This window comes from Lontra canadensis, unplaced genomic scaffold, assembly GCF_010015895.1.
Source record: "Lontra canadensis isolate GAN:19392208 unplaced genomic scaffold, GSC_riverotter_1.0 scaffold180, whole genome shotgun sequence".
NCBI classification, from domain to species: Eukaryota; Metazoa; Chordata; class Mammalia; order Carnivora; family Mustelidae; genus Lontra; species Lontra canadensis.
The window spans coordinates 1435806-1460801 of NW_022631174.1; the positions used below are offsets into that span (position 1 = coordinate 1435806).

The 24996-nt window shown below is 52.5% G+C and overlaps 1 protein-coding gene across 3 annotated transcripts in view; it reads left to right on the forward strand.

Moving 5' to 3' along the window:
* SMG6 (SMG6 nonsense mediated mRNA decay factor) overlaps positions 1-24996 on the forward strand; it is a 237758-nt gene that overhangs the window by 209680 nt on the left and 3082 nt on the right. For all 3 annotated transcript variants that reach the window (XM_032846751.1, XM_032846750.1, XM_032846752.1), the window contains exons 14-18: positions 5522-5698; positions 9449-9595; positions 19206-19359; positions 22353-22564; positions 22855-22936. In XM_032846751.1, coding sequence (XP_032702642.1) covers positions 5522-5698; positions 9449-9595; positions 19206-19359; positions 22353-22564; positions 22855-22936 — 772 coding nt within the window. The remainder of the gene's footprint in view (positions 1-5521; positions 5699-9448; positions 9596-19205; positions 19360-22352; positions 22565-22854; positions 22937-24996) is intronic.

The following is a 24996-nucleotide window of genomic DNA, read 5'->3' on the forward strand; positions in this document are numbered from 1 at the left end:
ACAGCCATGTGGGCTGGGGTGGTTGCTGTGGGTTGATCGATAACATTAGCATCTCATCTTGTGATTCACTGACCTCTCAACTAGCACAGACTCAGGGCTCAGGAGTGCTGGGTCTAGACATTGGGATCCAAAGTGACTGAGTGAGGGGCCTTCATTTAGCTGTCTTGTAGAGATATGGGGCCCTGCTGCACTAAGGATAGGGAAAGAGTGAAATGCTGATTAATTCCTTTGGATGGCACGCCCACGGGTTACCAGGTTATGCTTTCAGTGCCTAAATAGGTCTCCTTTCTTTCCCCTCTGACCTGGGACCCTCTCTCACAGTTCAATACCAATTTCTTCTGACTCAGGTAGGCTACCAATGTCTGTCTCTCCATTGTAAGCTACTTCCTGTGTCTTCAGAGTACTTACTTGTACATCCTTATGGCCAGCTTCCCTTCTGCCTCTGGATTCTGCTCCCTGCCTGGAAGTCCCTCCCTCTAGGAATGTAAGTAAACCACTTCCTCTGCCCTCCCAGCTCCAGAGGATTCCCTGTGTCTGAACTTTCATTGGCAGACCTCTTAGGCTGACCCACCCTTGGCCACTACAGAATTGTCCTTCCCACCCTGCAGGCTCCTGTGAGAGTGAGTCGTGAATAACCGGAGGTTCCCAGTTTTTGAAAACACTTTTTAGTCTGACTTGAGCTTCTTGTAACCAATCCTGTAGGCTTGGCTTATTAAAGATGATAATTAACCCATTGCTAGTTGACCTCAGAACCCAGCCAAGCAGCCTCTATTCACCAGCCTCGGTGGTGGATTTGTAGGCTATTTTAAGCTTTCTTAATAATCTCAGCAAGACTTTACTTTCCTGTCTGCATCTTATTTGCTCTAAGGACATTCTGTAAAATTAACAAGCTATAAAGTTTGATTGAAGGTTTCAACAAATGTGAGAATAATTGGCTCCATTTAGAGAAACAAGAAAAACAACCTGTAAACTTAAGTTTGTAGAGGAAAAAACCCATGTGATTTTTCTCTTTAACCAGAGGAGCAGTAGCAAGTGGGACTTTTTTAAGACCAGAAAAAATAGAACTGGCTGATAGTATAGGTTTAAATTCTGATTCCCCCAAACCAGAAGTTCAGAAAAAGAAGTTTTGCAAAATCTAACCAGCCACCATTGTGCTCTTGTGCCTTCCAGGAGGCCTATTTGGAGATAACAAGAACCCAGTAAAGATGGCATGAGCCCCTCATTCCCTAGGGCTTGCATCCAGAGACCTGGTTCAGCTCTGTGATGCCTCCTCCTATTCCTTTGCTACGTGGGCGCAGAGAAAGGAAGAATGTTTTCCCTTCACCGTGGCAGCTATAAGGTGCTAAGTCTTACAACTCAGAGTACATCAGTCTGTGGTACCTGGTGCTCAGTTCCTTTTTTTTTTTTTTTTAAGATTTTATTTATTTATTTGACAGACAGAGATCACAAGTAGGCAGAGAGGCAGGCAGAGAGAGAGGAGGAAGCAGGCTTCCTGCTGATCAGAGAGCCTGATGTGGGCCTTGATCCCAGGACCCTGGGATCATGACCTGGGCTGAAAGCAGAGGCTTTAACCCACTGAGCCACCCAGGTGCCCTGGTGCTCAGTTCCTTTACTCTCTGTCTCTTCCCTCTTCCCCCATCTTCCATAAGATAGCTTAGATCGCTTTTTCTGTTCCTTCCAGGCAGGGCATATCTGACCAGGCTGGGCTTGTCCCCTCCCAAGTAGCTATAGAGAGTTTCCAGAGAACTCCATTCCTTGTTTATCTACCACACCCACCCCAAGGTGCCCCAGACAGGTAGCTCAGTCTGCCTTCCCTCTTCTCTTTTAACCTAGAGGTTTCTTTCTGCTTTCCATAAGACCTAACCTTCCGTGTAGTTCTAACCTCCAGATACCCCATGCCTGCTCACATTGTATCTCTAAGGAACTGAGCCTTGGCCAGGCCAGGCTCTTGTATCGCCTTGCCACATCTCACTTTCAGTTTTCCTTTCTGCCTGGTTCTTTGCGTGTGGATCTGATCCAGTGATAACTGGAGCCCTGAAGCTAGAGGTTTCAGTTCCCACTGGTGGGGCTCACTGCCTCAGATGGGCTTCAGGGGAAGGGAAAGGGGCTTTCTCTGGGTGCCTTTCTTTTAGCTCTTCCCTGACCTAAAGCCTCAGTTTTCTTCTCAGTGCTGACTAGAGTGATTTGTGTGAGACGTTTTGTCCATCAACTTGGGAGTTCTGGTAACCTCCTACACAGTGAGTCTCCCTCCAGAAAGGCCAGGACTACTACACTGAGAAGGTGATGGATCCCAGGTTCCTGGGGTATTCCCTGGCCATCAGCCCTTATGCCTCCATCTAGCTCTAGGCCAACCCCGCCTGTTACCAGCACGGGAAGGAGTCCTCTTCTGCCCAGCTCTTTCTCCTCTAGAGAATCTAGAGTTTGCCCAGAGCTGCAGTGTACAGATGACTTACATTCTGTGTTTTTCATTGATACTGACTGGAAAAGTGTGCTCATGAACAGAGCTATCGTGGAGATTATGTCATAGACTTCAGCTGGACTCCTTCCTCTCCAAGCTGGAAGCCCAGCTTTAACCCCGTCCTACCAGGAAGTCCTCCTTGGCCAGCCAAAGATCATCATGGATTTGGCCCTTTGTGGGTGGTTCAAAGGGCTGCTTCTGTCATGATGTCTCTTATTAACCATATTTACACTTTCTTCCCCACTCAGGTGCTGGAGGATTTGTCTGGGAGAATATTGCCATAAGCCTCTTGTAGACTATAGGACCAAGGGAATTGTAGTGCTCACCCTGCTGGGCTCATTCCTCTTGTCTTAAAGCAGAATGCTTCAGCAGATAGGCCATCGGGCTGTAGACAGAGGTTTCTCTAAGACCCTGGGCAAGCCCTGGAATTTGTGCCTTAGTTCCCCCATTTGCTAAATAACTAGAAGCACATTCTCACTCACAGTGCCTTTTGGGAACCTAAGGAGACTGCATAACTTTGGCTGTCCTCCCTATTAGTTGGATTGCAGGGGAGAGAGTTCACAATTCCAAAAGGCTAGGTGGCTTTTCTCTCTCCAAATGCATAGAATTCTCTCCATACCTCTCAGTGCAGCTCAGAGACCCCACTGGATCAAAGCCGTTTGAGAATCCATCAGGAGTGGCCTTGCCCTAGGGAAGAAACTAATGGCCATAGCAGACAAAATCCCCAAGGAAACCAGGGTGACAATCAAAGGTGGGGAGCACTCCTTTTTGCTTTTGTGTCCATGTGAATGACAGTCCCCACGGATCCCCTAAGGATGTTCTGCAGGCAAGCTCAGGATGTCTGCATCCCTGGGTCCTGCTGTGCCCTGGAAATCCCCATCTCCAGGAGTCCCACGTCCACACATGTGCCCTTTCTCCCTCTTGGCCAGGAATCATACTCTTCCTGAACCTTTGAGCATGCCACCCAGTGCATGCTAGAACAGCAGGAACTCTCCTCACTGCCTATCAGTGGGCACACACAGCCACGGACACACACTCCTGCTCTGGGCAAATTTCTGCCGCATGTTTGGCAGGCGTGCCTCCATACTTATCACCATCCAGGTGCTGCCAAGGACCATGGCAAGCTTTTTCTCTGTCTTCCTCTCACCCCTCTACCCCCACCTCCTCTCCATTCAGTGGTAATAGCTTTACACTGAAAAGGAAAGTCCTGGACCCATTACATAATTCTCCATAGTGCAAGCAGTAGCTGGGGCATAAGGTCAGAGGTCATAGTGGGGTCAGGTGGCTGACACACACTGTAACGACAAGGTGGTTAAAATTAGACCACAGAGAGGAAACTGGCAGTCTTGTGGAAATGCAGAAGTTTCCTCTGCAAGTGAGAGGCTGGGGATGCAGGGAGGCCGCTGTGTGTGCTGCCTGCCAGGCCATTACTCATTGCAGCTCTGTTCTTTAATGCGTTTTAGCCCCTGCTTCTGTATTTCTAGCCTTCCTCGTGACGTGTTCGAACACACGCAATGGAACTTATGGTTACCTGCCCTGGCCCAAGCCCAGGACTGGACACTCCAAACTCAAGATGGCTGTCTATTCCTAAGTCTACTCTGGGTAGCCGAGCACCTATTAGGTCAGCTTCTCAGGTGGAGGTGGTCAAGGTCCTTAGCCCGAGATTCAGGCCTGTAATGTTCCCCGGGGCCATCGATGAGGGTGTGCAGGGGCCACTCCCAGGCAGGGGAAGAGCAGGTTTGGCGCAGAGAGGCAGCAGAGGATAGAGTCACAGAGTTGCAGTCACAATTGACTGGTGTGTGCTGCCATTGGCCCTGGCTGGCCAGCTGGCACAGTAGTGCTCATTTCCACAGTGTCCTAGAAGACTTGGCCTGTGCCTGCCTCATGCTCCCGTGATGTCCAGATAAGGGACAGATGCACCTGTGAAATAGTGAGCACACAATCAGAGCCAGTCTCCAAGTTAGTACTTGACTGGGTGATCCAGAGGTAGAGGTCACGTTCACATTCTGGAATGGGGGGCTCTCTACAGGGGCTAGAGTCAGTGCTGCTGAAGGGGTGGTGGTCTTCAGCATTTTTCAAGCTCCAGATCGAGCAGGGCTCTTCCTCTCCTTTGGAGGAAAGTACCCCGAGGGCAGGGATGAACAGCAGGTCCTGACAGGGTGCCAGCAGTGCAGATGGGTTTGCAAGTAAGGACGCACCTGTGTGGTCTAGCTGGAGAAGGACCCCAGACAGAGTGACTGTGGAAATGTCATCTGAGACACTTTCGACGATTGCTCAAGATACTGAATTTCATTTCGGCTCAATCAGTCCCAGCTTCTCTGACAGCACTGGCTTACATGCTGATGTTGCCACATGGGAGCAGGATGGCACAAACCCCTGGAGGAGCAGAGCTTTGGTGAAACACCCCCCTACCTGCTTTGCCTGTCTCCCTTCTCCTGACAACAGTTTCCTGCCTGACCCCAGTCTCTTGAGCATGAGAAGCTCTTGGGTGGGGCAGGAACCTGTCAGGGGAAGCCCGAAGTGATCTAGCTGAAATGAAACAGCCAAGAAAGCCCTCATCATTCATTTTGCACTCAGGCTGGAAGTGCTTCTCTCAGGAGCCTAGAGAGGGGAGCTGGGAGGGGAATGGAGAGTGGCAGTGAGGGTACCAAGAAGCTGTGTTCTGTGAAAGCGGTGTTCTGCACTCCACCCTGCCTTCTATCAGTTAAATACTATGCTCAGATGAATTTAATTTATTCTTTTTTTATATCAGGACCTCAGCAGAAGAAAGACAAAAGCCCCAGAGGGCACCTATCATTGGTCATGGGGATGTCTGCTCCCCCAGGGATGACCTAAAGAGAGACAGTGACTTTCTTCCTCTAAAGGATCTTAGCCCTCAAACCCCTGCCCCCACTCCTCCTTCACAAGCTCCTACACACTCAAAGTCCCACTTGTCCACTCAACAGCCTTGTCCAATAACTTTGACACACTCCCTGTATGCCCCTCTGCTAGCGAACAATGCCTGTCATCTTCATCTTCCCTTTCAGAAAATGCTGTTTCTCTTCTCTCCCTCTCGCCCTGTAGGTTATTGCAGCCGACTGCAAAAGGGTCACAGTGCTGAAGTATTTTCTGGAAGCCCTTTGTGGACAAGAAGAGCCTCTGCTGGCATTCAAGGGTGGAAAATATGTGTCAGTGGCACCCGTCCCAGACACCATGGGAAAGGAAATGGGAAGCCAAGAGGGAAAACAACTGGAAGATGAGGTACTGTGCAGGGAGAGCCCGCTGTGGCAGAGGGGAAGGCTCCCTCCCCACCCCCAACCCTGCTCTGCCCATGGCTGCCACTCCTACCCGGTTATTTATAACCACTCCGAGCAGTATGGATGTGGACGTGACCAGCCAGCTTCTCAAGAGTGCACTCTGCTGGTGCCCCTTCCTGCCAGTCCCACCCCAGTGTCTCCATCTCCCTCTGCTACGAGTTCCAGATGCTTCTTTTTAATGTTGCATTGGAGGAGAAGGGAGGGAAAGAAAGAGTTTAATAATGTGCAGCTCGGGAGGCTTAGGAAAGGGAGTGGGGGGGGTGGGGTGTTAGGGTTCAGGCTGAGGATCAAGTTTATAGATGTGTGGAGCTCAGTGCAGCACAGGCCTGAACTCCAGCCTCCAGCACACGTACAGGAAGAGCTGACATTGCTGGCCCCGTGTGGAAAATCACCCCCCCCCCCGGTCTACTCTCCCTCCCTCCCTCCTCACTCCCTCCCTCCCTCCCTCCTGCACATCCTGATGTGATTAAGGAATTCTCCTCTTGTTTGTTTGCCCTTGGTTGTTCCTGTAGCCCTTGCTTCACTCCAGACCGTGTGTATGTGTGTGCGCCTGCACACAAGCCTGTGTACCCACCCGCGCCAGACCCCACCGACAGTTACCCTCCCGTGCACGTGTGTGTGTCTTTCTGAGGGGGATTGTCGTCGTGGGTCTGTATGTGTGGGGTTTGTGTGTGTCAGCTGAAGTTGGAGTCTGCTGCCAGCTTCCCTGCTGGCCGTGGGTTCTGAGCAAATGTGAGTGTATGACAGTGTTGGCCCATGCTTGCGTGGAACAGCACTGCCGGCTGCCCTTCTGTACGTCTGAGTGACTCCATCTGGGCGTGTATGCACGCACAAGCCTCACTTTTGCCTGTCAGTTGGCTCTTCTTTGTTACCCCACAGTGTTAAAGGCAGAGGAGACTTAGGTGGGAAGGAACGTGGGACTTCAAGAAGGGACGGAAGTGATTCTAGCCAGAGGCCAGGTCAGCCGTAGGCCAACACAGTCATTTGGCCCACAGCAGTCTCAAGCGCCTGGTGGAGCAGGGTGGGGTGTAGGGATGAAATCAGCAACAGGCCGGGGAAGCCAGATGTCAGCTGGAAGCTGTCGTCTGTGATCTGAAGCAGTGATAGAGTGGCCACCTTTGGTTCGAAGTCTTCAGAGCAGCAGAGTCTTGGACTGGCTTCATTAGAATAGCTTGAGAGCCCCACCCCACCCCTGATGACACAGGGCTCAGCTTCCAGGACAGAGGTGGTTCCAGGGATGAAGCTGAGCCCATGATTCCAGACTCCAGATGAAACCTGGGCAGGGAATAATGGGAAAGAATGAGCTGTCATTATGGGAGGAGGCAGCAGGCTTGCTAAAGCCATCGGGGTGTCCAGGCTCCAGGCAGGACAGAGTAATGCCACCCAAGCCTTGAGCACTGTGCAGGGAAGCATGGGTGGGGCGGCACCGTGGCCAGCTCATTCACCCACACCTCCAGGCTGAGGCAGACAGTAGAAAGGAAGCAAGGCCAGCTCTCCAGAATTGCTAGGACACATGTCCTCTGGCCAGCGGAGTCTATACTACCGAATCCCATTAGGCTAGTAAAGCCTACAGATAAGGGCACAATATAAAAGCTAAGGAGGGTCTGTGCCACTCATGAGGAGCAGACCAGCACTTTGGGCCCAGAGTTTGGCTGTGCCACTCTCTTTCTCCTGAGGCTTATTGACCAGACAGAGGTTGTGACCCACACCATGCTGCCCACTTCTTCCTTTTCCCACGAGCCTCCTGGGTTCCTTTATGTTAGTGGCCCCTGGGAAACCCTACTTACCCTGGTCTGTGTAATTTCATAACCCTGCACTTCCTCGTTTGCTGTGAGAGCTGAGTGAACCTCAGACAAGCCTCACTGACCCCCTTTTGACCTCAGTCAAGCTCACCCCAAGCCCCGTGATAACCCTGTGTATCCCTGATCAGAGCAGGCAGGGGCAGTGTTCCCCACAGGCTGGTCAGCACCCCACTCACTCCGGCTCAGGTTAACCCCATGAACAAGGAAGTAACGTGTAAAGGGAGTCTTCCTTGTTCTCATGTGCTGGGCCTCCTGGCAATGAATCCTGTGACCCTATAGCCTATGGGTTGTGACACAGACAGTCACTATAGACAGTGTCCCAGACCCCTGAGACTTCTAGCCTCATCCTGAGACCCCGGTCTCTCCCGAAACTGCAAGACTGAGTCACTGAAGATAGGCAAGGGAGGAAGGAGGGGGTGGTGATTCTGTTTCTTCAGACATCGTTCTTTATGAGCAGAAGAGAGCCCTTATTCCTAGGGTTGCTGCCAAAACACCTGTCTTCCTCTCCCCCTAGCGTCTGCTCCCAAGACAAAGCATCACCTACCCACCTACACACTTTACCAACCACTTTCAGCCAAAAGAATCCATCAGAATATCATCTTGAGATGGACAGTTAGAGGAGAGAGCACAGTGTACCAGACACATCCCAGCTGGGCCTACTGGAAGCCTGGCAAAGCTGAGCCACTCGGGGCTGGTCTGGCCTTGCTGTCTAGATTCCAGATCCCAGCCCTGTGCTTCTTGCCCATTCTTCTTGGTAAGAGCACGTGCTTTGGAGTCAGACTCACTGGGATTTGAATCCCTGCTCTGCCACTTACTTTTATCCCTGAGCAAATTGTTTTAACTCTCTAAACCTCAGTGTTTTCATTTATAAAGTAGTGATGATAGTAGCGTCTGTTTTAAAGACCACCATGAGTATTAAATGAGTTGACATGAAAAACACACTTAGCCCAGTTATCTGTCCAGTAGTGAGCCTTCAATAAATGGTAGCCATTATTGTGATAATCGGTGTCATCATTGTCATCCAGGTAGAAGCATAGGAATCTTCTACTAATCACTCCATTACCCAGGCTAGTCCTGTCCCTCAGAGGACATGGTTTTGGGCAGCTGCATGTTCTCTGCTGACCAAGGTCAGAAGTGAGAGAGTGAGGAATGGAGCCTGGGACCACCCGGGGTGTGGGGGCTTCTGAGAGTGAGACTACAAGCAGGGAGGGCCATCCCTGGGGAAGGCTCCACCAGCCTGGCAGGAGGCTCCTGAAGCTAGCCAGCCGTCTCTGAGCCTGCCCAGGCCCCGAGAGGGCAGCTGAGCAAGGTCATATCATGTGAATTCCTGTAATGGGGCTCAGCAGCCCCCACACCGCAGGCTGTGGTCTTAAAAAGAAATCAGGGCAAGGTCTGCTGAGCTACAGCATCTGCTCTCTGAAGCCATCTGGGGGGCAGGGGAACTTCTATACCTAACTCCCAGCTCTTGGCCAGAATTGATTCCTATAAGATCATTAGCAGGAATTAGATCTAAATCGAGTGGTTTAACTTTCTCTGTTGTTTTCCCCTTTGGTGATTTCAAAGTGAAATTTGGTGCAAAGCTTACTTGGTGAGTGTGTGTATAAGCATTGAAGTACTTGTGTGTGTGAGTGACTTCTGGTGTGGACCTGTGACTCTCCAAGAGGAAAGAGCCTGGAGTGCAAAACAGAGCAGTTGGTCAAGGGAGGGGAGGCGGCAGCTTCTTTCTGTTCTCTGGCTGCCTGAATTGAGAGAAGCGTACACCTTGGGGCCCTTTGCAAGGAACATCCAAAAAAGCATGGAATTGGGAGTGCTGGAAGGACAGGAGGGTGGGTCTGGTAAGTGCCATGGGCTCACAGTCTCCTCTCTCCCCTGGTGTGCTCCACCACTCAAAGGAGGAGGACGTGGTGATTGAAGACTTTGAGGAAGATTCAGAGGCTGAAGGCAGCGGGGGTGAAGATGACATCCGGGAACTTCGGGCCAAGAAGCTGGCTCTGGCCAGGAAGATAGCTGAGCAGCAGCGCCGCCAAGAAAAGATCCAGGTGGGGCCTGCCTGGGGAGGGTGGTTCCCATCAGGGTGGTGGCAGTATAGGACGTGAGAGGGGTGTGAGTCACGAGTAGGGATAAACAGGACCCTCTCAGGAAGAGACTGTCTTGCAGTGTCCTTTACTGGTTCTACCCATTTTCTTTCTCCATCACCAAATTCTGGTAGCACTTGTAGTGCCCAGAGTCTCCCTTCTCATGGGAGAAGGGAGAAGCTTCTGCTTCCAAGGCAGAGAAGCAGGTTGTTCTCAGAGAATCTGATGAAAGCTTCTTCCCCGGTGATGATCTGTGAATATACACCCACACATACACAGCCTGCCACACAATTTCAGGGGCTTCAGAGTTCCCCTGAACCTTATCCAGATGCTCCTGTGGAGAGGTCATGGATGCTCTGTAGAGGACACCTCTTATCAGGGAAGAGAATGTCAGAGCCACAGTCTGCTTATCTGGATTCCCAGTGTAGTGGCTGAGCCCCTCTGGACAGGACACTCTGGACCCACCCAGAGAGAAACTGCTTCATCTCTATACAGGGTTCCCCTATCATCAGCTCTCTGTGTGACCCACACCTGCCCTTCCAGCAAGTTTTTCTTTATGGCTCTCCCGGGTCTGTCCTTTTGCACTAGAAGCTCAGTTCCTCTTATCTAGGGCTCAGGGCAGACAGGGAAGAGCCAGTTATGCTCCTCCCTTTAAAGACTTCAAAGGCTGTGAGCATGGGGAAACATTAGGACTCTTGAGGAATGTCTTATTTTCAATCCTCTCTTTAGCCGCCACTGCCTTTGGCACAAGACGTAGTGCATTGTGGTCGGACAGACCCGATCTAAGGCTCCACCACTTACTGGCTTTGGGACTTTGGGCACATTGTTTAACTTCTCAGAGCCTGTTTCCCCATCTGTAAAATGAAAGTGGTAATAGCGCCTACCTCCTAGACTTGCTCTGCGGCCTGCAGGAGCCTTAACACAGCGAATGGCACACACAGTGTGTACTCCTTAAATGGTCACTGTGGTCTGATATGTGTCTGAACACCAATCAGAACTCTGTCCTGGGAAGGGGAATGAATACCAGTCAGAATCCACTGTTCTCGAGGCATTCATGTCCCCTTGCCAATTGGAATCAAGTGTGTGCTACCACTGCCGGGTCATCGTCATGGCGGGGCTGCCTCCTCAGCCCTTCTGGGGTCTGTATGGAGCTCTCTGTTGTGGCCTACAAAGCAACTTCATCCTCATGCTGTCTTTCTTCCTGTCCTGTGGTTCTTTTCTTCCTCATCATCAGTCTCCCAAAGGTTCTATTTATACTCAGCACCTCTATGTCTTGACCCTCAACCCAGCAGTTATGGAAACTGTTCTGTCAGAAGTCCCCAAGTACCTTTTTGAGGTCTCAATCCCCATCGTAGTTAGCTTCCCTATAGCATTGGGCCCTCCACCAGCAGTTACGCACAAGCGAGTCCTCATCCTCTCCCTCTCTGTTGGCCACACCACCCTCCTAGGCTTCCTCACCACCATTCTCTTCTTGGTCCCCTCCTGTCTCTCTGTTACGTCTTAGTCTCTGCTGCAGAGCAGAGTTGGCGCTCAGCAAATATTTGTTCAGTGACTTAATAGACAGTAGCAACTAGAGAATCCTCTTAAAATCCTTACTGGCTTTTAACCCTGTATGTTTGATTTCTTATCAAACCCTATCTATTCACGTATTCCCTTCTCACTTGTCTATTCCCATTGCCACAACTGCTGTTCTGGTCCACATACAGAGTTGGATTGTAGCAGTCAAGGCCCACACATTGCACAACTCCGGGGGGGTGCTGTTCACTTGGTAGTCTGAATGGCAGCTCCTGGAGTCACGTGCTACCCTGCTAACCCTGTCCACCTCAGCGCCTCCAGTGCACCTCACGTGCTTTCATCATGCTCTTCCCAGAAGAGCCACTCCTCTGCTTAGAAACTGACAGGGCCTTTGCTTTGCTAATAAAATCTAATTCCTTCCTATGGCATTGGAGGTTTTTTTCATCTGTTCCCAGCCTTTTTCCAGTCTCTTCTTCTATCCCCATGGGCCTTACTAGCTGTGTGACTTTGGGCAAATTATTTAACTCCTCTAGAACTGTTTCCTCATCTATAAAATGAAAGTGGTAACAGCACCTACCTCAGAAAGTATGTGTGAAGCACCTGTCTAGACACTAAAGCCCTTCTACCTGGACAACAACACTAACTGTCCTCTCCTCTCACTGTCCCCTGACATGCTCAACCCTTTCCCACTCTCGGCTCTCGGTTCGTACTGTTCCCTCAGACCGAGATTCCCTTTTTCTGCCCCACATTTCCTGTTACCTGTTGAAACTCTATTCTTCCTTCAATCCTCAGATGAAACTTCATCTCCCCAGTGAAGCCTTCCCTGATACCCCTCAGGAGGAATTCATCTCTCTTTGCTCAGTGTTCCTGTGGCAGTGATTTATACCTCATTTGCGATACTTATATCACGTCTCGTATTACAGTTATTTCTGGACTTGTTCCCCGCCCATACCCCACCCCCACTGCTGGTACTGTGAACTCCTTAGAAACAAGTACCGTGTCTTCAGCTCAGTTTCCTAAGTGGTGATGAGCATCTGTGAGGCTGGTGATCAGGGGACACAGGAGTGTGGAACCAAAGAGCTCTCACACCAGAAAGTACAGAGTGTACAGTGAATGGAGAAGCCAGCAGTTTGAGGTGTGAGCGTGCATGGTTGCCATAGGGGAGTATGGGATGCCGCGGGAGTGTGTGCCATGGGGGCATGGCCTCGTCAAGAGTGCCGTGCTCTGCCTGGCCTCTCCAGCATCAAGCAATACCTTACAAATGGGAGGGGAGGTCTTGTATGAGACTTGATGCCTGGTGCCTGGAGCCGCCCCCGCTTGGGAAGCTTGTTGTCCCTGTCGCCTCCTTCGGAGCGGGCTGCTCCAGCTTGGGCACTGAAGGCCTTCTGTGGGCCGGCTGGGGCTTGAGGTTGCTATGGCCCCTTTAAGAACGGGCCCCACATGTACCACTGCTGGCGGCCCTGCCTCCTGTCAGCCTTCTTCCTCCAGCCTCACAGCCACAGGAGGATTTCTCAGCAGAGGAAAAATTCCCCCCTTCCTCCCCCCCCCTTTTAATGCCCGGGGCCCTTCACTTCCATAATTCTTCATTTTCCAGCCTTGAACGTAAGCCAGACACATCTGTCTGGCCATATGCGTGAACCCCGGAGTCTGTGCCGAGGTGGCTGTAAAACAGGGCCGGTGAAGGCCCTTCTGGGAGAGCACGCACATGTGTGTGCCCTCGGGCCATTGGCTCCCTGCCCAGAACCACGGGGCTGCAGCACTCCAAACCCATGTTAACCTCTTCTTCTTTTTCCTCTTTTTGTTTAATTTAAGGGGGGAAAATCCCAAGGAAAAGGTATAAATTGTCCTGGGAGTGGGGGAGAGGCTCCTAGCTGGAGAGGCCATTATTGTTGGCAGGTACTTGGGTCACACTAATACAATAAGGAAGAGAGGAGCATCGGGTGAATTAAGATTGGAGAGATGGGCTGTAAATTACACTGCTCTGAACTCCATCAGTCTCCAGGGGTGTTAACCGAGAGGTGTAAGGCAAGTCCCCAGCTCCCGGCGCCTTTTACAGATGCAGCAAAACAGGAACCACACATGTTTGGGGAAGGGGATATGAAGATGGAGTTGAAAAAAATCCTCCTGGCCCCCATGATGACTATAAAGTCCAACTGAGATCTGGGGCTGTGGCCACATCCCCACTTCCCTTCTCCCACCTAGACCCCTGGGCCCAAGCTCATCTGTGGGGTGGGGGAGGCGAGACCTGGCCTCCCTCTGCAGCCTGTCCCTCCCTGCTTCCGGCGTTGCACAGAGGCTGGTGAGTGGGGCCGAATGGAGGTCAGAATAGGGGTGTGGGCAGCTCTTAGAGCCTGTGCAGCTGGAGCCACGGCACCCAGGCAAGTCCCTGAATACTGGGGGGGCCAAGTCCGCCCACCTGGGGCTTTGAGGCCGCATTCTCTGGCCCAGCCCAGGCTTTGCCTGTTGCCTGAGACACCCCTTCATATTAGGTCGGTTCTGCCCACCTCAGTGCTTTCTCCCCGAGTCCTTTTCATTCCCCGTTGCCATTCTTGGGGGTTGTCAGAGACTAGAGCGCAGGGTACGTGGTTTGCTGGGGAAATTGGTCAGAGGTGTCTCAGTCCTACTCAGGCCCCTGGGGCAAAGAACTCACTGAAAATCTGCTTCTAGGCATGAGGCGTGGCTTCTTGGCACCTTGTCCTGGCCCTGTGAATCCCCCGCCTCCTCTCTGCCTCCACGAGGCTTTGCTGTGATTTGTGCTGCTGTCGGGCGGGGTCGGGTTTCCTGAGCAGTTGCAAACATCCCACCTGAAACATAACAGGCTCTTCCTCTGGCCACAGCTATTGTTTCCCTCGGCATTATGGCCACAGTCTTGCTCTGTAGCCAGCAATGACATGTGTTCTGAAAATAGCTTGGCTCCCCTGTCCCCTTCCCGCCCACCCACCCTCCTGAAGATGCAGTCACTCCTTTGTGGTGGCCCCAGGAGTTTCACTCTAAATATAGCTGCAGCCCATTCACACTGCCACCCAGCTGGGGGAGGGTGGTGCTGTGGAACAATGGGGCACACACAGAGCCCCCCACACCTGTATGGAAGCTAGCGGAAGGCAGACACTCAGCCCTGGCTCCTAGCTGTCGGAGGCAGGGTGGGAGCCGGTGCACTACCCAGCCAGGGGCACGTTCACGCCAGGGCAGGAAGGCACATCAGCCTGCAGAGCTGGGCAGCCGCCCGCCCTGCTTGAGCAGTTCCAGAGCCCATTCCAGCTTCTCCACAGACTGTGGTGCTGGGCCTCCAGTTTGCCCCAGCAGCACCCACAAGCTCCCATCCTCCTCAGGAATGGTCAGGCGGTTGGCTGGAACACCCTTAGGCTGGCACTGCTTAGGGCGAGCTCAGAGGAGTCGTGCTAGCCCTGCCATTCTCTCTCCATCAGGAGAGGGCAGTCTTCTTGGGCATTCTCACAACAAGAGTGAGCAGAGAGAATTCAGTCAGGTTATCTTTTTTTTTTTTTTTTTTTAAGATTTTATTTATTTATTCGTCATAGAACACAAGCAGGGGGAGAAGCAGACTCCCTGCTGAGCAAGGAACCTGATGTGGGACTCGAACCTAGGACCCTGGGATCATGACCAGAGCTAAAGGCTGACACTTAACGAAGTGAGCCACCCAGGCGTTCCAATCAGATGAACTTTAAAATGCCCTCCAACTCTGAGATTCTGTGATTGAGCTCATTGAGCTCCTATAATATATCAAACCCTATGCTAGGTATTATAAAAGAAACTACAAGAAGGCCACTCCTCTTCCAGTCTAGTTTGAAAATACAATCAGTCCTCATAAAATGATAAGAAGTAGCAAGCAAGTCATCAGAAGTAGCAAGCAAGTCATCTTCATTGTAACTTTTAAAGAGAAAGCAAGTGTACTTAAAGTTCTGTGGTACTGACTGAACACCCAGGGGAGGGATCCTAAGCAGAATGCGGATCCCTACTAAATGCGGAGGTCTGCCGCACCATTCCCAAGGGTGGCAGACGGCACTGCCTGCTTTCTATAGCAAATGCAGCATCTGCTCCCTTTGGTTTCTGTGGTTCAAGAAAGAACTGCCTGTCTGCACTTTTGGTTGTTATCTCACCAACTCTTCCTACTTTTTTTATTTCATTTCCATTTTTCATTTAAAAAACCTTCAAAGTCATTAAAGAAAATAGGTATCATGAGTCTTATCATAGAAATCAGTAGTCCTCTCTGTCACCCCTCCACATCTCCCACTCTGCTCCCAAGTGGTTTCCCCAGAAGTCTCCCCCCACCAGATCTATGGAAGGTGACCCAGGGAGCTGGACAGGAGGAAAGGAAAGCAACACCTATGAAGTTACTGATAACGTTGGTCAGGCATTTTCCTAGACACTTTCCCATACAGAGTGAACACGGAAGCTTGCTGTGGGACAGCATTTCTCACTTCTGCTGAAGACATGGCTGTGGCCAGAGAGGCCCAGGGATAAATGACTCCATCACCCAGGAGAGAGGAGGAAGTACCCCACTCACTCCCTGTGGAGCCCTAAGCAGGAGGAAGACCCAACACATCCTTCTCTTGATGTGGCTCTGATTCATGGCGTACTTTCTTCAAGTTCCACAGCTCCTATGTGAGCTGTGTCACCTTTTATTTGTAATTCTCAGTGTCTCAATTTTTAGTGGGTCAGCATCCCCAAATCATCCCCACTGTCTAGAAGGAACTAACCTGTGAAAGAACCTGTCAGCTTCCTCATTAGATGTTACTGTGGATTATCTCTTTCCCAGTTTCCCACCGGCTTGCTCAAGGATGCTTTCATACTTCAGAGAAAGTTGGTTACTTAGCACCTTCCCGAAACAGAACTGAGTTCTTTCTTTCCACGCTTGATGACAACTTGGTCCTTATTTCCACTGATCTGATTCAAAACCCCCATGCTTTCCTTGAGCTCTCAGTTCATTCTCCAAACACCACTGTGGCCCAGTCTTAGCTGCAACAAGGAGGGTTCCTGTGGAACTCTCCTTCCGGGTCAGCACACTTGACTCCAGGCCAGGGCCAGTCTGTCTGAATCACAGCATTCCATTGGAGCCCCCCTCACCCCCACCAGAGCTTCTGCAGCTTTTTACTCATACAAACAAAAATAAATCTCACTACCGGCCTCTGAACTCTGCAGCAGCTTGCTTCCCCTGTCTCCCCAAGCGTCCCATGGCTGTGAGTGGGGACTTGGCACTCTCCCCACCGACATCACTTTTTCACTCCCTGCGCATCCTGTGTCCTTCTCTCACCGTGCGACCCAGAGATCGGAATGGGACGTGACGGCCGGCACAGGCGCCGTGCACAGCTGCCAGGAATCTGACGGGTAAAATCTGGAAAAGTTGGGAGGGCAAATGCTAAATCCGCGCGCGCGCGCGCGCACACACACACACACACACACACACACACCGCCACTCAGAGAGGGCCGGAAACAGACACCCACAGAAGAGGGCTGGTGGACTCCAGATCCCTCCTTGGTCTGCCGTTCTTTTGAAAGGGACTGGGCCAGTCCCATGACCCAAGTACGACACCCCCCCAGGCCCACGGGTACCCCCAGGAAAAGGGGGAGCAGCTTCGTGTCACCTCCAGAGATTCAGGAGGGCATGGGGGGAACAGGAAGCAGTTGTGTGGTGACTCACTAGGCAAGAGTTAGGTTAAGGGAAGTTGTCTGCGGGCGTCCCTGGGACCGGATGATGGCAGCACAGCTCCAACCACCCTCGTACAGCTTGACCCCACCCCACCCCCGGGGAACCAACAAGGCTGCCACCTCCCTAAGAGGCTGTGGCCTTTGTTCACCTTTCTGGCCCTGAGCCAGAGCTCAGAGAACTCAGAGGGTTAGAGCTTCCCTGTAGCTTGCTCCTAGGCGCTCCTTCCACCCACCCCGCCCTTAGAACACACAGGTGGGCTGTCAGCCCCCAGGGTCCCTTGGCCACCTGGCTTAAAGGCCAGCTTTCCCAAGGTGGGATGGTACAGGGTCCAAGGAGCTCATTCTCATTTGTGTAGCCAGTTCCTCTTTCGAGTCAAACCAGAGCTGGGCTATCATTTCTGGAGGCAGGAAAATGAAGATGTGAAGAGTCGCAGTGGGACGGTGGCAGAGACCTGGTGCTCCCTTAGGACTGTGAGCCCCTGCCCTCTTGCAGCCTGTGTTCCCCTGTCTATCCTGGGTGCCTTTGATACCAAGAAAAATTTTCCTGAGAGTGGAAAAGCTGGATAGAGAGCAGTAAGACCTGGGGGAATGAGCAGAAGGAATGCTGCTGCTCCCATGAGGAGAAAGGCTAGGCATCCATGTCCTTACGGAATGCCCGGGCTGCTGAAAGATGTTATGTGTCAATTACATCTTAAGAAAAAATAAATGTTTTTTAAAATGCCCCAAGCTGAGTTTAGTGAAATGCATGTCACCCTGTAGTTGGCAGCCGCATGTGACCTGAGTCCCCTGGGAAGATGGCCAGCAGCAGGGGTACTTTCCCCTGATGAGGTGAGAGCAGGAGGAAGATTTCAGCAGAATGGGCCTCTCAGCCGCATTTCTCATGCCTGCCAGTGGCCTGTGGCCTGTGCCTTCCACCAGCTGTGGTGGCAGTGGCAGCAACGACTTAGTCATAGGAAGAGGTCCCCAGTAGGTCACAGAGAAGCCACCCCCAGCATTCAGAGGCATGCCCTTTCAGTTTTACTGTCGTTGCCAGTGAAACCTGAGCGCCTCCCTCACTGACTGTTAGTGGCCAGGCCCGCCACTGTGGGACCCGTCTGAGTTGGCACGCACATCTTCTCCCCTGCCCTGAGCCTGTGTCTCTGTCCTTGCAAATTCGTGTGTGGTGGAAGATCATGGCGGAGGTGGGGTGGGGGTGAAAGGACTGGTTGCTGCTGGTTTCATGCCGGTGCCCTCCTCCGGCTCTGTACACAGGGAGCACATGGGGCAGATGCCAGCAAATCATTCTGCTTCTTGGCCGTGGTCCCTGTAAGAGGAAGCAGCGCAACAGTGACCATGGTCTGTAGGGACATACCTACCTAGAGCCTATCTCAGAGGGCCCCTGGCACTCAGGGCTCTGTGAGACTTGAGAAAGTGGGGCTTTCACAGGTGAACATGGAGCTGCCCTGAAGGAGGGGAACATCCGTCAGGCAGACGGGGCTGCGGCCACGTGCTTTTCAAGGCGTGGGGTGCAGACCACTCCCTGGCACTATGTGACATGGTTTTCCAGGGGTGCCCAGAAGACACATCGGCTTTTTATTATGGAAGGATGGCTTCCACTAGTAAACTTGATACCGTGGTTATCATTGCTTAAGAAGTGGCTAAGCCAAAAAGAAAGTCATTTGGCTTAAAGTCCACTTAATGAAAACCGTCAAGTAAATGATGGTGTAGATTGTACAGAACTGTGGCCAAGGAGCAGGAGTAGAACACCAAAGACCCATGTTTAGGAAACGCTCTGCCGGGGCGGGGTTGGGGGGTGGGGGGTCCTCACCAGCCTGGGTGTTGCTGTTTGCAAGCATGTGAGCTGGGTCCGAGTCCATCACGCCGTCCGGACTCCTGCTGCTGTGGGTAGTAATAATTCGCTGTCGGCATCACTGTTCTTGTGTAGCCTTTGACTGTGACCTTTTTATTTCTTCCCTAACTACACAGTGAAATAAACTGAAATAACAAGTGATACTTGTATAAAGTGTTTGCCGTGAGCCGTACCCACCTTCTCTGCTGTCTAGATAAAGTGTGCAAAACCACTTTCATGTCCAAGGAACCCTACTGTCCCTTATTGGCTTTTAGCCCAGGGTCTTACTTTCAGAAACCTGTTATTTTTAATACCGTCAGGGTCCTCCTGTCCTCAGCAGGGTTTTAGTCACATCCCATCCCTCGGTCCATTTAGTCCCTGTGGATTTTTACTGCAGTACTTCGCCCAGCCCTTGGGTCAGTCCCTCAGGCCTGACAGGCTGGCTGTCCCTGTGGAGGGGGAAGAGTTTCGGGAGCAGGATGCTGACACACTGTGAAGTCAGGGCCCTGGCTCATCCAGCCCCTTGCCTACTCACTCTGGCTCACTCACCGTTTTGTGTCCCTGTAGGCTGTCCTGGAGGACCAGAGTCAGATGAGGCAGATGGAGCTCGAGATCAGACCCTTGTTCCTTGTACCAGACACCAATGGCTTCATTGACCACCTGGCCAGTCTGGCACGGCTGCTGGAGAGCAGGAAATACATCCTGGTGGTGCCCCTCATCGGTGAGTCAGGCCAGAGCACCCCCGCACGTGTGCTACACACACGCCCCACGGCTCCGGGGGCCGGGCAGCCCGAGAGCCCCGCTCTGTGTGTGTGACAGGATTTGCAGGGAAGTAGGGTGTGCGTGGGGCAAGGAAAATTGTTTAATAATCAAAGCAGTTCGAATTATTATGGCTGATCCATGGCTTAAACTGCTTGAGCAAATGGACTCCTGTGTCCCGGCAACCAGAGGCTGCCTGAGCCCAGCCCTTGTTTTTATCCTTATAAAGCTTGCAGTAAAACAGCAAAGCTGGTTCCCGTTATTGGTAAACACTCAGCCCTGGCAGATAACGGCAATACTGCTGGGTGGTCTGGCAGGGAGGCTGGGAGGATTTTGAAGTGGTTAGATGCCTTTGGTCTGATTGTCTCGTAGCTTTTCATGATCATTCTGTTGGTTCGAGGTAGCATTCTTCTGGCCAGTTTCACCCTAAGGCCAGGCTGACGGAAACCGTCCAGAGCAAGCCCTTGGCTCATGCCTGTGGATTCCTGCCACTTGGGCCCTTACCACTGTCTGGTCACTGATGCTGGTGCAGGGTCAGCATCTCAGGGCCCAGCTAGTTTGCTTCCACCCTCAGGCCAGAAGAGCCCAGCTGGGCTGTCTCCAAGGGACTGTCTAGGCACTGTCTTAATTCTTGGAGCTCTGTGGTGGGTCAGCCTGAGGATGGGCTTTGGGCCCTGGGCTCCTAATATAATTGATACAGTGAATATGGCTGATGGCTATCCTGTGGAGGGAGAGGGTCTAGGAGGTGATTGGCTTTTCAGTGTCCCCTTCTCAGCAGCCACTTGGAGCAAGTTTGGGATCCTTGTCCTCTGGAAAAGCTGCCAGACTGGCAGTCTGCCTGCCAAGCCACCTCTGACATCCATGCCAAGATGTTCCATTGGGCCTCCCCTCCTAGTCCCAAGTGTCTTAGTGCCAGATGAGGGTGGAAACAAAGGGCAGGAAACATCCGCCCCTGCAGAGGCTATAGAACCCTGGGGGGTTGTGGGAAACACGTTAGCACCACCTGAGAATGTTGGCACTGAAGCAGCCCTCGTCCCGCCTCCACCCTCCCTGTCTTCCTTCCCCCTCCCCATGTGGCCTGGCCAGAACCTCTTAAACCCGGGCCTTTAGACCTAAGGGAAGACTTTCTGTTCTTCAGAAGTAGAGCAGCAAGACCATCAGTTTGTTCCAGCTTCCCCTCTTCCCTCACTGCATCCTGGGTTGGGGTAGCTAGCAGGATAATATGTCTCCATGCTTTCCTACCCCAGGAGATTTTTAGGGGAAAGAGAGTGAGTGGTCACTTATCCTCATGGTCAGGAAATGGTATAACTGAGCGACGTTGCTGATATTTGAGGAGCTCCCAAAGACTTGGAAAGAGCCTCAGACACCATGCCAGGCTACTAGCAAAGGTTCTTGATCCCCAGCACTGACTGTGCCCCTCCTATGTGCCAAGTCTCCTATTCCTGCGGGGGTCCAGGGAAAGGCAGAGCTGGAAGCCCTTGGCCTCGAGGAGCTTGTGGTTCAGTAGGGAAAGCCAGATATGGTGCGGAGGGAGCAAATAGATGCGCAAACCCCCAGGAAAGGGCACACGTCAGATAAATAGATGCGCCCTGCGGGTGCTGGGAAATAACAGCTCTGCCACAGAGGTACACCTGTCCATCTTCTTGCCTCTGTACTTTCTTCGGGGGGGGAGGGGGGCAGGGCCCTCGACTCTTAGGGGCTGTACAGGTGACTTCTGCTCAGTGAGGCTCCCTCAGTTCATTCCTACTCTGGGTCCAGAGCACAAAGGGTTAAGCCAACCGCCTTCCCTGCTTATTTCTTGTGCTCTTTAACCTGCTCCTGCTCCTTAGGCCTGACCCTAGCATTGAGAAGCCCCGCCTGGTGCAGAAGCACAAACAAGCTTCCCCTTTGAAGCCTGTTTAGTTTGGAAGCAGGAAAGGAGATTTTGGGATGGAATACCAGTTTTTCGTGTTTGATGTTCTGTTTGCTGTACCGTACACCATCTACCACTACTTCCCAGCCTCAACCATACACTGTGTGGACATGCAGCAGCCTCAGGTTGTGGAAAGCATGGGCTCTGTGTGTGTGTGCGCGCGTGCGTGCGCGTGTGTGTGTGTGTATTCCCACATGGGCCCTTTCCAGAAAGTGTCTCTGAATACCCAGACAGTGAGTGCCAGTCTCACCATGGAACAGCATGCTCATGCCGACTCCCCGGGCCATGAATCATTGCACTGAGGAGAGGCCTCAGACCCCAAACTCTCCCGGAGCCCCCAAGGAGTGCATATTTCCCACTTGACCTCAGGCTTTTGGCTGGAATTTTGGAAAGAATCTTCACCAGAAAATGAGGCCGTGTCCCAGACACATAGGCAGGCAGGCAGACACACACACACACACATACACACACACACACACGTACACACAAACACGTGCAGTATCAGAGGAGTAGATGTGCCAAGGGCATGGTTTGAAGGATACCAGAGTCCTTGCAAGTAAGGCTGTGACTGTTGCATCCCACTTGGTGACCTCCCTGCTCTCTGCCAGGGGATGAGGCATAGAACTTTGCCCCTGTGAACAGCTGTGGCTAGGGATCCAGACTGATGAAGGGGAGTGCCTCTGGTCCTTTAGCTGTTACCCTTGCCTCTCCTGAGAGACCCTTTCAACTTAATCCTGTAACTGAGAAATACGATAGCAGAGGGGCCAGGTTTCTTCCTCTGGATACAGCAGCTCTAGAAGATCCTATAGGTTCCTTGGAGGAGGGTGGGACCCAGGGGAAGAGACAGAAAAATAGAGCTCTATGGAAAGTCTGGAACACTCCTGCCCCCCAAGTTCCCCTAGTGTCATTGGAAGACTCCCATGGAGCAAGGTGAAGTCTGTGGTCTGGGAAGGGGCTGGCAGGGAAAGTGAGCCGAGGGTGAAGGCAGACGTAAGTGCTAATCGCTGAGGCTGATGATACCTTGTGGGACTGTGTCTCGTCAGTGATCAATGAACTGGACGGCCTCGCCAAGGGACAAGAGACAGACCACCGGGCTGGGGGCTATGCCCGTGTGGTGCAGGAGAAGGCCCGAAAGTCCATCGAGTTCCTCGAGCGGCGATTTGAGAGTCGGGACTCCTGCCTACGGGCCCTGACCAGCCGTGGCAATGAACTCGAATCCATCGCCTTCCGCAGTGAAGATATCACTGGCCAGCTGGTAAGACCTGGGGCAGAAAGGGAGAGCCCATAGCGAGCCTCAGAACAGGGTCTCCGGGTGCTCAGGGACCTCAGGCAGCTGAGGGGGGCAGCCATCATCCAGGCCCAAGAGGGCCAGTTCTCTGTCCCTTAGATCACTCTTGGACCCCACCAAGCAGGACCAGAACATGGGTGGGAGGGACTCTGGGATGTGATTTCTCCCCGGGACCCCAGAGGCAAAAGTGTATCTGTGCCTTCTCCGAATGGCGCCCCCTCCTGCCCAGTGGCACTTCTCACACTTTCTTCCTCCAGGGTAACAACGATGACCTGATCCTCTCCTGTTGCCTCCACTACTGCAAAGACAAGGCTAAGGACTTCATGCCCACCAACAAAGGTACAGCTTTGCCTCTGCCTCAGGATCATCCATCCTTCCCCCTCCCCCTGCCCTACAATCCTAGGGAAGGGTCCCCTCACCAGCTCTGGCCTGGGGAGTTTGATGCAAGCCTCAGGCCAGCCTTCTGGAAATCGCACCTCGCTGTCACAGCTCCCCCACTCCCAAGTGGACCCTGGGCCAGCTAGGGGTGGATCTAGCCCTGGAAGCCGGGCTTTAGGCAGTGAGCTTTCCCACTCGGCATGCATCCATTTCCTTTCTTGGGTCCTGAGACTTCTGACAGCAAGAATGTCTTTATGATTCAGTGTAGCTTATTCTGGCCACGGTCTCCTGAACCCAGCCCTCTGGAGCTCTGAGAGGACAGTCCCCACTGGTCCCTAGGGCTTACCTCCCTTTTCTTGGCCATGCTTACCCTCTCAGTTCATCCCTGAATGTTTACCCTCTATCGGGCCAGTAGTGGAGGTACTTCCCCAGTGAGTAGTGAGCCTTTTCTTCCTATCTCTGTGTCATGTGCTGTGGCACTTTGAGGGCGTTTGACAGCTTGAGGACTGAGCCCTCAGCCCAATTTTCAAGGCCTTTTTGGCAGCCAGCAGTCCCATCTTTGAGCTGGAGGCCCACCCTGGGACTCCTCCAGGTGCTTCAGCACCTCCTCCTCAATCCAGAATGCCTTCCCGCACAGCCCCTCAAGAGTCAGCAGGGCTCGGGTTTTCTGCTCCCGGCTCCCAGGAGTCTGATATTTCTTCCTAGGACGTCCCCATTCCGTGTCAGCTACAGGCTTGGGCATTCTTACCACTTGGTTTCTATCTTTGTATAGGTGACTCTGTCTTGTTATTTTCTTTTGTTGGTGGTTGCCCAGCTCTCTTCCCTGCTCAGTTTCCTAGCCCTGGCTTCCAGGCTGGTCAGGAGATTGTCTTCTCTCCTCCTGCTCCTGCCACGAGTGTCACCGCAGCCCCTCACTCCTGCCTGAGTCTCTGCCCCAGGCTGAGAAAGAGCCCACAGGTGCTGTTCTTCAGAGGGGTCCTGCACATTCTGTGCCTCAGGGCCAGACCTAGAGTGGTGAAGTCTGATAGGAAGGAGTCCTAGCTGAGCCAAACGGCAGAGCTTGGGCTCTACTCCCAGGCAGCTTCCTAGAGGGGCACCTCCTGAGGGAGAAGTGGGCGGCATTGCAGAAGGCCTTGTTGGGAAGTACGGTTCAGATCCTGCTATGGCCCCACCCAGCCTCAGAGCTGTTTCTTTCTCCGCAGAGACACATTTTGGCTTCAGCTTTACTAGTCTCTCCATCCCCCACTTCACCCCAAACAGCCCGCAGGAACCCATTGCCATCCTGGGGACCGCCCCTATCACAATTACATCAGCAACGGCTAGTGTAATCAAACCCCATTTGTCAGTGTGAATTCTTAGCAGATTAACTTGTCAGATTCACAGAGAAACCGTCACTAAATGTTTATATGTAAACGATGTTGAATTTTAAAATCATGTGGATTATGGCGGATGGGGCCTGACAAGATGACAGTCTCTGGTTTCTAACAAAGTGAAGTTACCAGTGTCAAAACAGAGGATGTTTATTGTTAAAAATGTCTGAAAGTATCCACAGAAACCCCTGCAGACCCCTGCCAGCAATGCTGGGCCTTAGTCGACTATCCTAAGGCCTAGGACTCTCTTGGTCTGAGCCCCAGGACAGGAGTGGTGGGGCTGCCTGGAGCAGCCAGCTGGGAACCCCAAAAAGCACAGCACGGCACCACCCATGCCCGAGGGGTCCGGCCCAGCCGTGGAGCCGAGCCGTCTGAGAGCATCCTCTCTGCTCCTGTGGCCTTCCTTACTGGGTCTGCCCATTGCAGCCCTCACCTCCCACCCATTCTCATCTCCCACCAGCGTCAGCCTCATGAGCCTCTCCCCGCTTCTTCCCCCAAACTCCTCCCAGGCTGACAGCCAGTTCTCAGCCTCCCTGCCTGGAGCTGGCAAGCCTGAAACTGCTCAGGTCCAGACCTGGACATTTGCAATTGCCCAGCCCCGCCAGCCCCCTGCAGTCAGTAAGCCCCGCAGGACATTTCCTGTGCCTCACT